The sequence below is a fragment of the Scyliorhinus torazame genome, chromosome 6, assembly GCF_047496885.1.
Source record: "Scyliorhinus torazame isolate Kashiwa2021f chromosome 6, sScyTor2.1, whole genome shotgun sequence".
Taxonomy (NCBI): Eukaryota; Metazoa; Chordata; class Chondrichthyes; order Carcharhiniformes; family Scyliorhinidae; genus Scyliorhinus; species Scyliorhinus torazame.
This window is the reverse complement of record NC_092712.1, coordinates 118,827,853-118,843,683: the sequence shown is the minus strand read 5'-3', so window position 1 is coordinate 118,843,683 and position 15,831 is coordinate 118,827,853. Positions and strand designations below refer to the sequence as shown.

The window sequence follows — 15,831 nt, the reverse complement described above, 5'->3', positions numbered from 1 at the left end:
ACCTTAGCAGCATGCATACAAAATTGGCTGAGTGACAGGAAACCGCGAAGTGATGAACGATTGCTTTTCGGACTGTAAGTTACAGAGGCTTTCCCAGGAGTCCGTATTAGGACCTTTGCTCTTCTTTATGCTATTAATGTCACAGGCTTGGGTGTACAAGGTACAGATTCAAAATTTGCAAATGACACAAAACTTGGGAAGTATTGTGTACGGTGAGGAAGATCTATATTTCTATGTTTTCAAATTATTGAAGGTGGCAGGACAGGTTGAGAAAGTGGTTAATAAAGCATACACGATCCTGGGATCTTTCAATAGGTACACAGAGTACAATACCTATGATCTGTGTAAAATTCTGGTTTGGTCTCAACTGGAGTCTTTTGGCCATTTCTGAGAACCGCATTTTAAGAAGGATGTGAAGACATTAGAGAGGGTGCAGAAAATATTTAGGAAAATGGTTCCAGTGATGAGGAACTTCAGCTGCATGGAAAGATAGGAGAAGCTGGGCCTGTTCTCTTTGGAGAAGAGAAGATTTAAGAGGTGATTTGATTGAAGTGTACTAAACGATTTAGGGTCCAGACAGAGTAGCTGGGGAGAAATTGATTCTGTTAGTGGAAGGATTGGGAACCATGCGGCACCGTTTTAAGACGATTTGCAAAACATCAATGGCGACATGAGGAAAATCATCCTTGCGCAGTGATTAGGACCTGGAAAGTAGTACCTAAACGTTTGGTGAAGATATTCAATCAAGGCCTTCAAAACAGATCGATGATTACCTGTAAAGAAAAAAATTGTAGGGCTGCAGGGCAAAGCCAGGAGATTAGGAGTAGGTAAGTTCCTACAGAGTGACACGGTGGGCCAATGATATCCTGTAACCATTCTGTGATTATATTAGGATGTTTAACCTGCAAGCATCCTGCATTCAGAACCCGGATACTCCAGTTTTTTCCAGAAAGATGTTAAAATCCTATGAGATGTTTTGCACAGTATTTATGGTAAGATCGCTTTCTGCCTCCAATGACACAGCCAACTACTACATGGAGTAAAACAGGGGAATTTGTCAACCTCTATAAAGGTGCAAATTGGGGTCACTCATTTGTTGTGTGCAATTAAGAATGGAAACAAAATTACATCTGTAAAATAGAAAATTACTGAGACACTTCACAAAGTAGAAGACATAAGAAATGTAAATTAAACAAGAGAACACTGCCATTTCAAGCTGATGTGTGAATCACATGAGCGCAGTGGAATTATAAAATAATATTGTATGAAAATATTTCAACCTGATTTCCGTGTTCAGACGTACAGTTGTGCCTGCAGTCTGGAGATGCATGCAGTTAGATTCTGAATTGTATCTGGAGCACTGTTATTCACAATAACAGGGATGAATATTATGATACTAATGCAGTGTTATGTTTTCTAGACTTGTCTTCGGCATCCAGACTGCGAATCAGCACGAATAAACAAGGGAGGCGTTTTCCACCGCATGAGGTTGGCTTTAGATCAGGTGATAGAGATTGTCACGGATTCGAGACAAAACGGTGACAATGAAATCCATCCCAACAGTATCTATGCTGACATCAAAGAATTTAAAGTAAGAAAGGAGGAGGGGGAATTAAGTAAACCAGAAATTAAATATTACAGGTTTGTTATTTTAGCTACATATACCATAGCTCTAACAGTGTAAAGATTCCTGATGCTGGCCTTACCAGGTGAAGATTTTACATACCAGGGACTGGTTTAGCACACTGGGCTAAATCGCTGGCTTTTAAAGCAGACCAAGGCAGGCCAGCAGCACGGTTCAATTCCCGTATCAGCCTCCCCGAACAGGCGCCGGAATGTGGCAACTAGGGGCTTTTCACAGTAACTTCATTGAAGCCTACTTGTGACAATAAGCGATTTTCATTTTTCATTTGTACGGCTATTTTCTGAGCATTGATTTCACCAGGTGTAAACACAGTCTTCCTAAAGGGGTTGACCCTCTCATCTAATAGCAGACGTTGAATGTCATTTGAGGACATTAAGCCTTTTTGTTTTGCCCAAAATTGATTTAAATTGTTAAAACATGAAATCTGCCACAGTTCTGTTTTAAACATTGCTGTGGCAACAGATCTGATAGATTAATCTACCGCTCTGCATTTATAAATAGCCCTTAGTGTGTGGTTTGCTTCACAGTAAAATCTACAAACACTGATTCATGGCAACACATGGATACCTCCGAGATAGGCTCAGCTAATTGCTGCTGGGATCGCTTGTCATGGGAGGGAGGACACACTGATTAGAAATGCAACCTAGAACTTTTTCATCAGCTATCAATTCTGTATTTATATTCTGATTTGAAGCTATTTTCCAAACAGATGATACAACAGGTGATGAATATGCAGCAGTTGAGTTATCAAGCATAAACATAATCACACTAAATGTCACAAAGTAAAAATGGCGCATTCACATTCTTACTACTTATTAATTTTGTAGTGTTAAGTGGAACATGCACTCAATATTGCTACTGGGTGTATAATATAGACTGCTGAGCAATGAAAAGGCACAGTGAATAAAATATACATACAAATTCAAGCGATAAGCATAACCAATAGACTCATAATTGCAAGAGAATGTAATGATTTGGAAATACACTGAAAGTGGGTAGATAGAGTATGAAATGAGGTGATTGTCTGAAACGGAGTAAAATTTAGCAAGATTAATTGGAGTATTTATCTAGATTAAATGGAAGGACAATTTGGGAAAGAGACTTTTTGATCAGCAAAGCTAATTATCTGGGCAGAAAATGTTCCCGTATGGGGAACAAATGTATAACTAAAGTTTTGAGTTCAGGGAGATGAGATTGATTTTGAAACTTAAAAAAAAATCATTTTGCACTTTCAGGATTCCAGGATAGATAATTAAATAGGAAGCTAACACAGATATAAATAACGCAAAAATGTAGGAACAGGAGTAGGCCAGGCAGCCCCTTAAACCTTCCTTTACCATTCCGTTAGATCATGGCTGATCTGTTCCTCAGCAACTCCATTTACCCAAATTTGCTTCAAATCCTTTGATATCCTTATCCAGCAAAATTCCAACTATCCCAGCCTTGAAAACTCCAATTGTTCCACCAGTTACAGCCTTTGGGGGGAGGAAATTCTAGGATTCTACTACCTTGTGTGAATAAGTATCTTCTGACTTTTTCCCTTAACTGGGCTAGCACCAATTTTATGTTCCCTCATGGCGTAAAGTTAAGAGGCAGTTTGAGAAGGTTCGACAAAAAAGTCCATGAATGGAGAAAAAAGGCTTTCACATAGACACATAGCAGTAACAAGATAGCCCAGGTAGACTATAGCCACTAGAATGGATTGAACAGTGGAGTATGAGGAAATGGTAGGGGTAATAATGACTTCAATAAGTACTTTGCCTCTGTTTCCACAGAGGGTGGGTAGATTTGGGATTGTGGAACCCACGGAGATAAGCATAACATAGCCAATGAAGATTATTATTAAATTAAGTGACTCAATGGATCTTGATTATCAATAAAAACAGAAAATGCTGGAAATACTCAGCAGATCAGTCAGTATCCATGGAGAGTGAAAGCAAAGTTAATGTTTCAGGTTGGTGACCTGGAGATGAGATGGTTAGTCTTTCTTCTGCTATTGGTAAATTGCCATATTTTGATTTGCCTTTGGGCACTTCAAAGTGTGCATAGATCTGGGACGCTCGGGGAGAAAATGTTCAGAGACCCATTGTGCTGTTTCCCAACTGCACTTCATCTTGACTTTCAGTTATATTGCAAGGAAGGCCTGCCTCCTTGTGCTGGTATGTGGTGTTGCTTTTAAAACAAGAGACCTTCAAGTTAATGATGTAAAGTTGAGTACTGATGGATTGTTTTAGTTGATTGTGAAGAATGTAAGTATTAAGAAGTCACAAGTTTACCAAAATTAGCAAAAGGAATTTAAGGGAAAGAAAATTGCACAATGAGTGGTTAGAAAATGGAATTGTTTGCCTCAAACCATTGTTAAAACGTTTCTAAAAAGGGGATAAACTGTTTTGAAAAATAATTTGACCTAGTTTTTTTTTAAATTGCACGGGGGAGTGAGCAAAAGCGTAGGATTAGATTAAATGAGTCATGAAGAAAAACAATTGCATTCACTTCATGGGCTGAACAATGTGTTCCTGTGCTGTAGCAGTCCAAGATTCAAGTATGAGAGATGCTGATGGTTTAGTTTTGTAACTGAATTCTGACTGATAGTGAGCTGATAGGCCTAAAGCGGTGAGGAAATATACAAGATACACAATTATTTTTGCTGAATTTTTAATATATATTATATACATCCAATTGAGGGGGGGTTTGGGGGTGGGTGTCATGGAACAGTTATCACTTTCCATGAACAACATCAATGACATATCTGGGTTGCCAGGCATAGAATCGGTCATTCTCAGGAGCACCTCTCAATTACATTAATACAGATTTTTACATTTCTCACATCAGTAATTTTTGACTTTTTTGACTGAAACTGCTAATTCAATGCCAAATTATCAGCAGTTTAATGTGCGCGTCTATATTCACAGAACATTAGGTTGAAATTGTCCAAATCTATTTGTAAAAAAAAAACATTTTTGTAGCGACCTCTTAGTAATTGAGAGAAGATGCATTGATTTGATTAATCTATCAAACCTAGACTGGATTGCACTTCTGGTTATGCAAGGGTAGTATGCAAGACAATTGTCCCAGGCAATTTCCAGAAAACTGTACTATGTTGTTTAAGAATAGAATGGAACATTATTGTTACTTTTTATGGGAAGCTTGCAACATAATATATTTGGTATATTAAGATGATGGCTGCAAAATGAAAGATTTGTGTTTTCAATTAATATTCCTACACTGAGAGATTGCCATTTTTAGCCGGATCATTCTTGTAAAATTGTCAAATGGCAGTGAAACGGTTAAAAATGAGGGCAAGTGAATTTCATGTGGCCTGTTCATGGATGGAGGGAATTCAGATATGTTATTGTTTCATGTCCAATGGAAGTGATGCAGGCAACATGCATACTTTGTGCTACTTGCTCATCTCTATGATTGTGGTGTGCCGCACAGTGCTCAATGTGCTGCTGACAGGGAGGGGGGCAACACCTGGCATGATTTGGGTTTGGGTTTGTTGTCACGTGTACCAAGGGACAGTGAAAAGTATTCTGCATACAGTCCAGACAGATTGTTCCATACATGAAAAACATAGGACATGCAATAGATACATAATGTCAATACATAGACATCGGATGAAGCATACAGACTGTAGTATTACTCAGTACAGAAGATGTATAGATCTATAGATATGTCAGGAATAAAAGAATGGCGAGGGTAAGAGTAGGGCCAGTCAAGGACAGTAGTGGGAAGTTGTGCTTGGAGTCCGAGGAGATAGGAGAGGTGCTAAATGAATATTTTTCATCAGTATTCACACAGGTAAAAGACAATGTTGTCGAGGAGAATACTGAGATTCAGGATACTAAACTAGAAGGGCTTGAGGTTCATAAGGAGGAGGTGTTATCTATTTTCACACTTTCCAGAATTGCTAAGTCACTTGGGCCGGATGGGATTTATCCTAGGATTCTCTGGGAAGCTAGGGAGGAGATTGCTGAGCCTTTGGCCTTGATCTTTAAGTCATCTTTGTCCACAGGAATATTGCCAGAAGACTGGAGGATAGCAAATGTTGTCCCCTTGTTCAAGAAGGGGAGTAGAGAGAACCCCGGTAACTATAGACCAGTGAGCCTCACTTCTGTTGTGGGCAAAATCTTGGAAAGGTTATAAGAGATAGGATGTATAATCATCTGGAAAGGAATAATTTGATTAGAGATAGTCAACACGGTTTGTGAAGAGCAGGTCGTGCCTCACAAACCTTATTGAGTTCTTTGAGAAGGTGACCAAACAGGTGGATGAGGGTAAAGCAGTTGATGTGGTGTATATGGATTTCAGTAAAGCGTTTGATAAGGTTCCCCATGGTAGGCTACTGCAGAAAATACGGAGGCATGGAATTCATGCTGATTTAGCAGTTTGGATCAGAAATTGGCTAGCTGGAAGAAGACAAAGGGTGGTGGTTGATGGGAAATGTTCAGACTGGAGTCCAGTTACTAGTGGTGCACCACAAGGATCTATTTTGGGGCCACTGCTCTTTGTCATTTTTGTAAATGACCTGGAGGAGGGCGTAGAAGGATGGGTGAGTAAATTTGCAGATGACACTAAAGTCGGTGGAGTTGTGGACAGTGTGGAAGGATGTTACAAGTTACAGAGGGACATAGATAAGCTGCAGCGCTGGGCTGAGAGGTGGCAAATGGAGTTTAATGCAGAAAAGTGTGAGGTGATTCATTTTGGAAGGAATAACAGGAAGACTGAGTACTGAGCTAATGGTAAGATTCTTGGCAGTGTGGATGAGCAGAGAGATCTCGGTGTCCATGTACATAGATCCCTGAAAGTTGCTACCCAGGTTGAGAGGGTTGTTAAGAAGGCGTACGGTGTGTTAGCTTTTATTGGAAGAGGGATTGAGTTTCGGAGCCATGAGGTCATGTTGCAGCTTACAAAACTCTGGTGCGGCCGCATTTGGAGTATTGTGTGCAATTCTGGTCGCTGCATTATAGGAAGGATGTGGAAGCATTGGAAAGGGTGCAGAGGAGATTTACCAGAATGTTGCCTGGTATCGAGGGAAGATCTTATGAGGAAAGGCTGAGGGACCGGAGGCTGTTTTCGTTAGAAAGAAGAAGGTTAAGAGGTGACTTACTTGAGGCAAACAAGATGATCAGTGGATTGGATCGGGTGGACAGTGAGAGCCTTTTTCCTCGGATGGTGATGTCTAGCACGAGGGGACATACCTTTAAATTGAGGGGAGATAGATATAGGACAGATGTCAGAGATAGGTTCTTTACTCAGAAAGTAGTAAGGGAGTGGAATGCCCTGCCTGCAACAGTAGTGGACTCGCCAACACTAAGGACATTCAAATGGTCATTGGATAGACATATGGACGATAAGGGAATAGTGTAGATGGGCTTTAGAGTGGTTTCACAGGTTGGCGCAACATCGAAGGCCGAAGAGCCTGTACTGCGCTGTTATGTTCTATGTGTGAAGAGATCAGTTCAGTCCATAAGAGGGTCATTCAGGAATCTGGTTACAGCAGAGAAGAAGCTCTGTTAGTGCGTGTTCTCAGACTTTTGTATCTCCTGCCCGATAGAAGAGGTTGGAAGAGAGAATAACCCGGGTGGGAGAGTCTTTCATTATGCTGCCTGCTTTCCGCAGTGGGAGGTGTAGATAGAGTCAATGGATGGGAGGCAGATGGAAAAGTGGGTAATTGTTCAGCAATGTTGATGTGGGGTGTTTCAGGGAGTGTGATGAACTGCTCATGTACAGCCCGTCTGGAGTGATGATCTATCAGCTGCCCCCCTTCTACCTTTTTCTCCTCTACTTACTCTTTCTGTGCGGCTTACCAAAGGTGTGTGTAGAATGCAGCAGATCATTAGAAATTTGGAGTCACCTTTCAGCTTGGTTGAGGCAGCTTTCCCCACTGCATAATTGGGGAATGGACCTTCCAGCTTGGTTGAGGGGGCTTCCCCCACTGCATGATTGGGGAATGGACCTTCCAGCTTGGTTGAGGGGGCATCCCGCACTGCATGATTGGGGAATGGACCTTCCAGCTTGGTTGAGGGGGCTTCCCCCACTGCAAGATTGGGGAATGGACCTTCCAGCTTGGTTGAGGGGGCTTCCCGCACTGCAAGATTGGGGAATGGACCTTCCAGCTTGGTTGAGGGGGCTTCCCGCACTGCAAGATTGGGGAATGGACCTTCCAGCTTAGTTGAGGGGGCTTCCCGCAGTGCATGATTGGGGAATGGAATGTTTTAACATTTCAGTCCATCACCCTATTGAGATCTGGATCCCTCAGAACCATGTGCATACCGTCAATGGCTCTGTGCACCATTGGGAATCCCACTACCCTGAAAAGCTACTTACCCACTCCTCCAACACATCTCTGCACACAGTGCGTTGGTGACTTCCCTGATGCATTGGCAATGTTGCTGGCTTCAGGCTGGAGTTTTTCTGAGGTGTACAAACTGAGGGTAACAGTGACCATTCCTATGTTACAACATTGGCTACATTTGAAAATCCTTCATGGGCTGTAAAGCATTTTGGGATTAGGTTGGTTATGAAAGCATTATATAAATGCAAGTCCTTTTTTGGTGGCCACTAATAGTGCCATCCTTCCCTTGCACTGGTAAGTTGTATCTGCCCCAGACACGGGTGGAGATAGGAGAATTGCTCTCTGAAGATCCCAGGTGGGTGTATGGGCTTTTATTAATTGCTGCCCTCCCTCTCCCTGCCCCCACCCCCACCCCGCTGCACAATTTAGTCTCTCTGATGCCTGTTTTCCATCTCCCTGTTGTGTTGCAACCCAAGTTGTCTGCCACTATAGACCCCATGACTGAGAGCAAGCTTTCTGATTAATCTTTAAAATTCACTCAGCTCCTGCAAAGACCAAGAACCACTCCCTGCTTCATAGAATCATAGAATCCAACAGTGCAGATGGAGGCCATTCGGCCATTGAATCTGCACCGACCCTCCGAAAGAGTGCCCTACCCCCGTAACCCGACTGAACCTTTTTTGGGCATACTTGGGGGCAATTTAACATGGCAAGTCCACTAACCACATCTGTGGGAGGAAACCGGAGCATCTGGAGGAAATCACGCAGACACGGGAAGAACGTGCAAACTCCACACAGACGTACAGTTCCTGAAACAACACCGTAATCAGTACTTCCATTAACTCTGCATGACAGAGATCTGAAAGCCCCATACTGATACTTTTAAATATCACTCGTGCAGCCAAATGCGTGTTGAAATGAGGGGTCGTTAACAGGACCCAAAATAAAAACAAAGTGCTGGAAAAACCCAGCAGGTCTATGGGGAGAGAAGCAGTCAATGGTTTGAATCCAATCATCAGAATTGCTTTTGCTTTTATGTTAGCGGGGCTGCAAGGACCAAAATGACGGGTCTAATGCCAAAATAACATTAGGCACTGACTGAATATCACAATCTGCCGAATCTGCATGCTTCAGTTGCGCGCCCAGCACGCCTGCACTAACGTCCTTCTAAGCATGATGGTTTGTGTAGGCCAAGCTGGAAAATGCTGGTTGCGGATGCCCCGCCATTTTTAAATCTCCTCCAGGCTCCTGAAATCAGCGGCAATCAGAAGCTCAATTTTGCAGCCAAATTAGTTCTCACTAAACCTTTGTTTCGCACCTCTTTGACTGTCAATGGTGGAAGTAGTACATGGACAGGAAACATGATAAAACGATGATGAATAATTACAACAGTCAAGGTAAATAAGTAAGCATGGATAATTATTGAAATACGATGAGCTTTGATTGGCATACTGGCTGAGATTCCATTGAATTCCAACTGGTCAAAGTCACTTGCCACTGAATTGCCAGTGAATATGACAGATTCAATGTTTTCTGTGAATTACTTGACATAAGATAATTGCTTGAAAGTTCCAATTAAAAATTCTGTCTAAGAATTGATATTGCTTTTCTGATAATTCAGATGAAGGTTGAAGGCTTACGAGACAACTTGCATGGAATTTCTAAGGATAACCTCGTGACAATGCTCGAGTTAATCCTGGAGCATACAGAAGACTTCACAGATTCTGCATACACAAGTCATGAACATCGAGAATGTATCTTAGAACTATCCCGCCAGGCCAAATTAGAACTGGAGCAGCTGGTTACCGTATGGAAACAAGCAGTAAGATTTAGTTTGTTTTGTATATAAATCTAGAATGTTTTAAAATATAATTTGGTCTTAAATATAACTTATTATTTAATAGGTGTATAACTTCCATAAAGTACAATGATTAAAATGTGGCGTTTTGGGGTACTCAATTACAGAAAAGACAAAAAAAGAAACGCTTAGAGTCTAGATTCAAAAGAAAGATGGTGATGATGAAAAGGAAGCTTTAGTTATGAGCAGAGACTTTGAAACATTGGGCTAGGTTCTTCATATCGGGACACCCACTTGCATCCATTAGCGGGCCTGGCACCCTATTCTCGGGCCTTCTGTGGTTCTCCAATACCCTGGGCCGGAATCACGTGGCACGGATCACTTCTGATATTTCCCAGTATGTCCCTGACGTCGTGGACCTCGTGATTGGCCAAGAGGGTAACTCCTTAGGGAAGTTGCTACCAAAGTCCATCTGAGGGCCACCCTCCCTCCCCCTCCCACAATGCACTACTTGCATATCCCTCCTCTGCCACATAATCCCCAAGGCACCCCGTTTAATAGGGAGAACACCCCCCTCATCCAGACCCTCCTTAATAGGGAGACCCCCCCCCCATTGACCCCCTAACTGAAGGAACCTCCCCACAGAGATGCCCTAACTGAAGAAGCCCCCCCCCCCCCCCCCACAGAGACCCCTTAACTAAAGAGACCCCACCTGGAAGCTAGAGAGCAGTGAAAATGATTACAGCTGTAACACTTAGCTGGAAGCTCCACGTGTCCATTCCTTGAAGAACAGTTGTGACTAGTGTTTTAACCCCTCCCATCCATTAGCTGCAAGACATTAATTCCTTTCTAGTAGTGGGCTGTGATTGCCAGCTTCCACAAACCAGCTGCAGCTTTGATTCATTCATCTCCCTTCATGGATGAATGACTCTTAAGTGATGAAACCCCAATGTTTACAAACATCAACCACATTAAAGAGAGGTAAGTGCATTCCGCCCACTCGGTGCATTCCGACTGCTCGGTGCATTCCAACCACTCAAACATGTGATTGCAATGCACTTACTGCTCTTTGATATGGTTGATTGATTGTAAACATTAGGATCACAGCTCGCTACGAGAAAGGTATGGTTTCTAGGTGTCTGCTCTGCCATTCAATCATGGCTGATATTTTTCTCATCCCCATTCTCCTGCCTTCTCCCCATAACCCAGATCCCATTATTAATCAAGAACTATCTATCTCTGTCTTAAAAACACTCGGTGATTTGACCTCCATAGCCTTCTGCAATGAGTTCCACAGATCCACCACCCTCTAGCTGAAGGAATTCCTCCTAATCTGTTTTAAAGGATCGTCTGAGGCTGTGCCCTCGGGTTCTATTTTCTCCTACAAGTGAAAACATCCTCTCCACTTTCACTCTATCTAGGCCCCTCGGTATTCTGTAAGTTTCAATGAGATTCCCCATCTTGTCCCTCTAAACTCCATTGAGTACAGATCCAGAGTCCTCAACCGCTCCTCATATGACAAGTCCTTCATTCCAGGGATCATTCTTGTGAACCTTCTGTGGACCCTCTCCAAGGCCAGCACATCCTTCCTTAGATACGGGGCCCAAAACTGCTCACTGTATTCCAAATGGGGTCTGACCAGAGCCTTATACAGCCTCAGAAGTACATCCCTGCTCTTGTATTCCAGTCCTCTCGACATGAATGCTAACATTGCATTTGCCTTCCAAACTGCCGACTGAACTTGCACGTTAACCTTAAGATAATCCTGAACTTGGACTTCTAAGTCCCTTTATGCTTCTGATTTCAAAAGCCTTTTCCCATTTAGAAAGTATTCTATGCCTCTAATCTTCCTACCAAAGTGCACAACCTGACATTTTTCTACATTGTATTCCATCTGCCACTTCTTTACCCACTCTTCTAGCCTGTCCAGGTCCTTCTGCAGCCTGCCTGCTTCCTCAACTTCCCCTACATATCTTTGTATCATCTTCAAAATTAGCAACAATGCCCTCAGTGCCTTCCTTCAGATCGTTAATGTGTATTGTGAATAGCTGTGGTCCCAACTGACTCCTGCGGAACACCACTAGTCACCGGCTGCCATCCTGAAAAGGAGCCCTTTATCCCCACTCTCTGCTTTGTGCTAGCCTGCCAATCCTCTATCCATGCCAGTACCTTACCCCTAACATCATGGGCTCTTATCTTATTTAGCAGCCTCTTGACCAGCACCTCGTTCTTATCCTATTAAAATTGGCCTTCCCCCAATTCAGAATCCTTGGGCTGGATTCTCCGCCACATCGGGAACTCCGCTGCGGGCAATGGAGAATCCAGCGTCGGCAGAAAACTGGTGATCCTGTTTCAATGCTTCGGTCCCCCATTGGGATCTGGGGTGAGGTTCACGCCTTGCGCCAGTGGAATGATGCGAATGTGTAATTGAGAACCATTTTCACCCCATCAATGGGCCGGGCACCATATTCTCTGCGCCTGTGCAATTCTACGGTCCTCTGGGCCAGGAATCATGTTGACAGGAGTTGGTGCAAATCTTGACAAGGCTGGCCCTGATGGAGTGGGCCTCGTGGTGGACCAAGGGGGTAACTCTTTAAGGAAGTTGACCCAAGGTCCATCGGTGGGTCACCCTCCACCGCCCCCCCACATGTTGCAAGACCTTCCCACCCCACCAGACACCAGCACCAGAGACCCCCTAATTAAAGAGCCCACCACCAGAGACCCCCTACATATAGAGACCCCTAATAAGAGAGACCCCTGTCTGGAATCCCCCCAGAAGAGAGACCCTCCTGTGTGGAAGCCCCCCAAAAGAGAGACCCCCTGTGTGGAAGCCCCCCGGAAGAGAAGACCCCCTGTCTGGAACCGTCCAGAAGAGAGACCCCCTGTCTGGAAGCTTGAGAGCAGTCCCGACGGAGAGTCACTCTGCTGTGCTCTAACCACAATGTTTGTAAACATGGATCACTTCAAAATCATTCAAGGGGGAAGGGAGGTGATTGGAAAGCACTTAATTCTGTTTGAAGTGGTCCAGGATCTGTTAAGCTATGGGGTGAAAACATCTAAAACCATGGTATCCGCAAACTCCTCCGCCACGGGTATGCCTCCAGCTGACATTCAAGCTCCGAAACCTGGTCAAACCGGTGGCACTTCCTGTAAATGTGGTCGAAAGCCTGCACGGACCGTCTAGAAATTTCCATATTCTGCAGGCCGTGCAAAACACAGGACTGAGCTCCCCAACCCAAATTTATGCCAATTAGAAAATTATTTAAGCTATTTTAAAAAAAAGCTAAAACTCTTACCATTCCTTAATATAGCTTTAAATGCGAGAAAAGCAACTTACCCACTACAGGTTGAGCATCCCTTATCTGAAATGCTTGGGGCCGAGTATGTATCGGATTTTGGAATTTTTCGGATTTTGGAATATAATGTGTATCAGCACGTTGGAACTGTGCATGTGCGGCGCGCATTGGGATCGCCCAGGAAACGTCCCAGAGCCTTGTGGGATTCAGAATTTTTTGGAATTTCGGCTATGGGATGCTGAACCTTTCTTTACCAATCAGTTCTCTCCCTTGTTGCCCCTACACCTACAACAGGGAAAGACCACTCTGAAGATTAAGGAGTTGGAAAGTAAAAGAGGAACTTTTTAATCTCTTTCCCCTCCGCACTGAGTTCCCAAAATACACACATTCACCCTAATTGTGACTCACTCAGGAAGTGCTGTCTCCCAACTGCTCGTGCAGGAATCTTAGGGAGAACTTGGAATGATTCTCTGTAGGGAGTGGGTGGGTGAAAGGAATGTTATTGTCTTTTTAAAGAAAGGTTGTATGAATATTTGGTGCAGAGGAGAATGCATGGCAATAGAGTACGGAGTAGGACAGCGAGATTAGTTATAGATTGCTCTCGCAAATATTAGGCACAGATTTAATGGTATTAATGATCACTTTCTCTGCTTTAAAAATTAAGCTCTAGCATCAAGGTCTAACTTTTAAATAGGAACATAACATTTGTTACAGTAATTCATGGATCAATTAGCTGTTGAGGATAAGAAATCAATTGCATGATTCTAACTTCGAATTTCTACATATATAGGATTGGCCAGTTTACTTAATTGTTCCCTGGAATATTTGGACACATCTTTGTGTTATCTGTGGTAAAGGAAGTTTGTAGGTGACAATGGATCGCTTTTCTTGTCAGGCACCCGATATGAGCATCAAGCACTCTCACTCAATGTCCAGTTCAGCTAAGAAATGAAGAATATTTTCCATGGTAATGTGTTAACTCCAGAAGAACTTCCCGACTGGCTCAATATGATGTAGGAGTTGGTCGTTTCGACATTCAAATCTGCTCTGCCATTCAATACGATCATGGTTGATCATCCACTTAAATGCCTCTTTCCCACACTCTCCCCATATGCTTTTGTCATTGGCATTTAGAAATCTGTCAATCTCTGCTCTAAATATACTCAAGTACTGAGCTTCCACAGCCTTCTGGGTTCGAAAATTCCACAGATTCACAACCCACTAGTTGGCTCGATGCACCATATAGCCTACTCCTGCTCCTATTTTCTGTGTTTCTGTTTTAACCAATTCTCTACATCTCAGTTGTAAGTGGCTTTCCCCCTATTTTGAAATTGTATCCTGGTTCTAGACTCCCCAATCAGGGGAATCATCTTGCCTGCATATATACCTGTCTATCGCTTTGACTATTTTGTAGGCTTCAATGAGATCACCTCTCATTCTTCGAAGCTCTAGACAATACAGGCACAGATTCCTCAATCTCTCTTCATGAGACAGTCCTGCCATCCCAGGAACAGGTCTGATGAACCTTTGTTGCACTCCCTCGATGAGATTAATATCCTTCCTAAAGTAAGGGGACCAAAAGTGCACACACTACTCCAGGTGCGGTCTAACCAAGGTTCTGTAGAACTGAAGCAAGACTTTGCTACTTCTGTACTCAAACCCTCTTTCGATAAATGCCAACATACCATTAGCTTTTGTAATTGTCAGCTGCACCTACATGTTGGCCTTCATTGACATATTAATAAGATTACTTGGATCCTTTTGTACATCTACACTTTTGAATCTCATACCATTTAAGAAATACTCTGTGCATCGGTTCCGCATATCAAAGTGGATAACCTCACATTTTTCCACATAATATTCCACCTGCTATGTTCTTACCTTGACTACTTATCCCTGCCGTTCCCAACTTGTCACAGCCTGCCAACGTGAGTATGGCCCGTTTATTCCTACTCTATTTGCTGCCTGTTAATCAATCCTTAATCCATGCTAGTATATTACCTGTTATCCCATTGCTTTAATTTTGCTAACCAACTTCCTGTAGGGCGATACTTTATCAAAAGCCTTCTAAAAATCCAAGTACAATATTCCCACTGACATCCCTTTATCAACTCTGTTAGTAGCATCCTCAAAAAACCACAACAGGTTCATTAAACATGATTTCCCATTCATAACTCCATGCGGACTATATCTAATCAGATCATTTATCTCATCCTTTATAGTAGATTCTAATATTTCCCTACTACCTGTGTAAGGCGAACGGGCCTGTAAGTTTGGTGTTTTCTCTCTGATTCCTTTCTTAAATAGTGGACTGACATTTGCTATCTTCCAACCTGTGGGAATCATTCCAGAATCTATAGAATCCACTATCTCCACAGCAACCGTTTTAAACACTCTGGGATGTAGAATATCAGGTCCCGTGGATTTAACAGCCTTCATCCCCATTAATTTCTCCAATACAACCTTTCTACTGATACTTATTTCCTTCAGTCCCTCATTCTCCCGAGTACCTTGGATATCTAATTCTGGGAGATTTCTTGTATCTTCCTCAGTGAAGACAGCCATAAAGTAATAATTTAGCTTCTCTGCCATTTCTCTATTCCCCATTATAAATTCTCCTGACTCTGCTTGTGGTGGGCCCACATTTGGCTTGGCCAAATATTTTCGAGAAGCTTTTACAGTCCATTTTTACATTCATCTTCTATTCTTCCTGTCAGTTTCTTGGTCCTCCTTTGTTGTATTTTAAAATCCTCTCAATCATCAGGTTTACTACTACTTCTGGCAGCATAATGGG

General features: G+C 42.8%; 1 protein-coding gene across 4 annotated transcripts in view; it reads left to right on the top strand.

Annotated features, from left to right (window-relative positions):
- ctnnal1 (catenin (cadherin-associated protein), alpha-like 1) overlaps positions 1–15,831 on the top strand; it is a 501,890-nt gene that overhangs the window by 395,788 nt on the left and 90,271 nt on the right. For 3 of the 4 annotated variants that reach the window (XM_072508726.1, XM_072508725.1, XM_072508729.1), the window contains 2 exons: positions 1,421–1,591; positions 9,565–9,765. In XM_072508726.1, coding sequence (XP_072364827.1) covers positions 1,421–1,591; positions 9,565–9,765 — 372 coding nt within the window. The remainder of the gene's footprint in view (positions 1–1,420; positions 1,592–9,564; positions 9,766–15,831) is intronic. The other variant, XM_072508728.1, reaches the window with a different exon arrangement.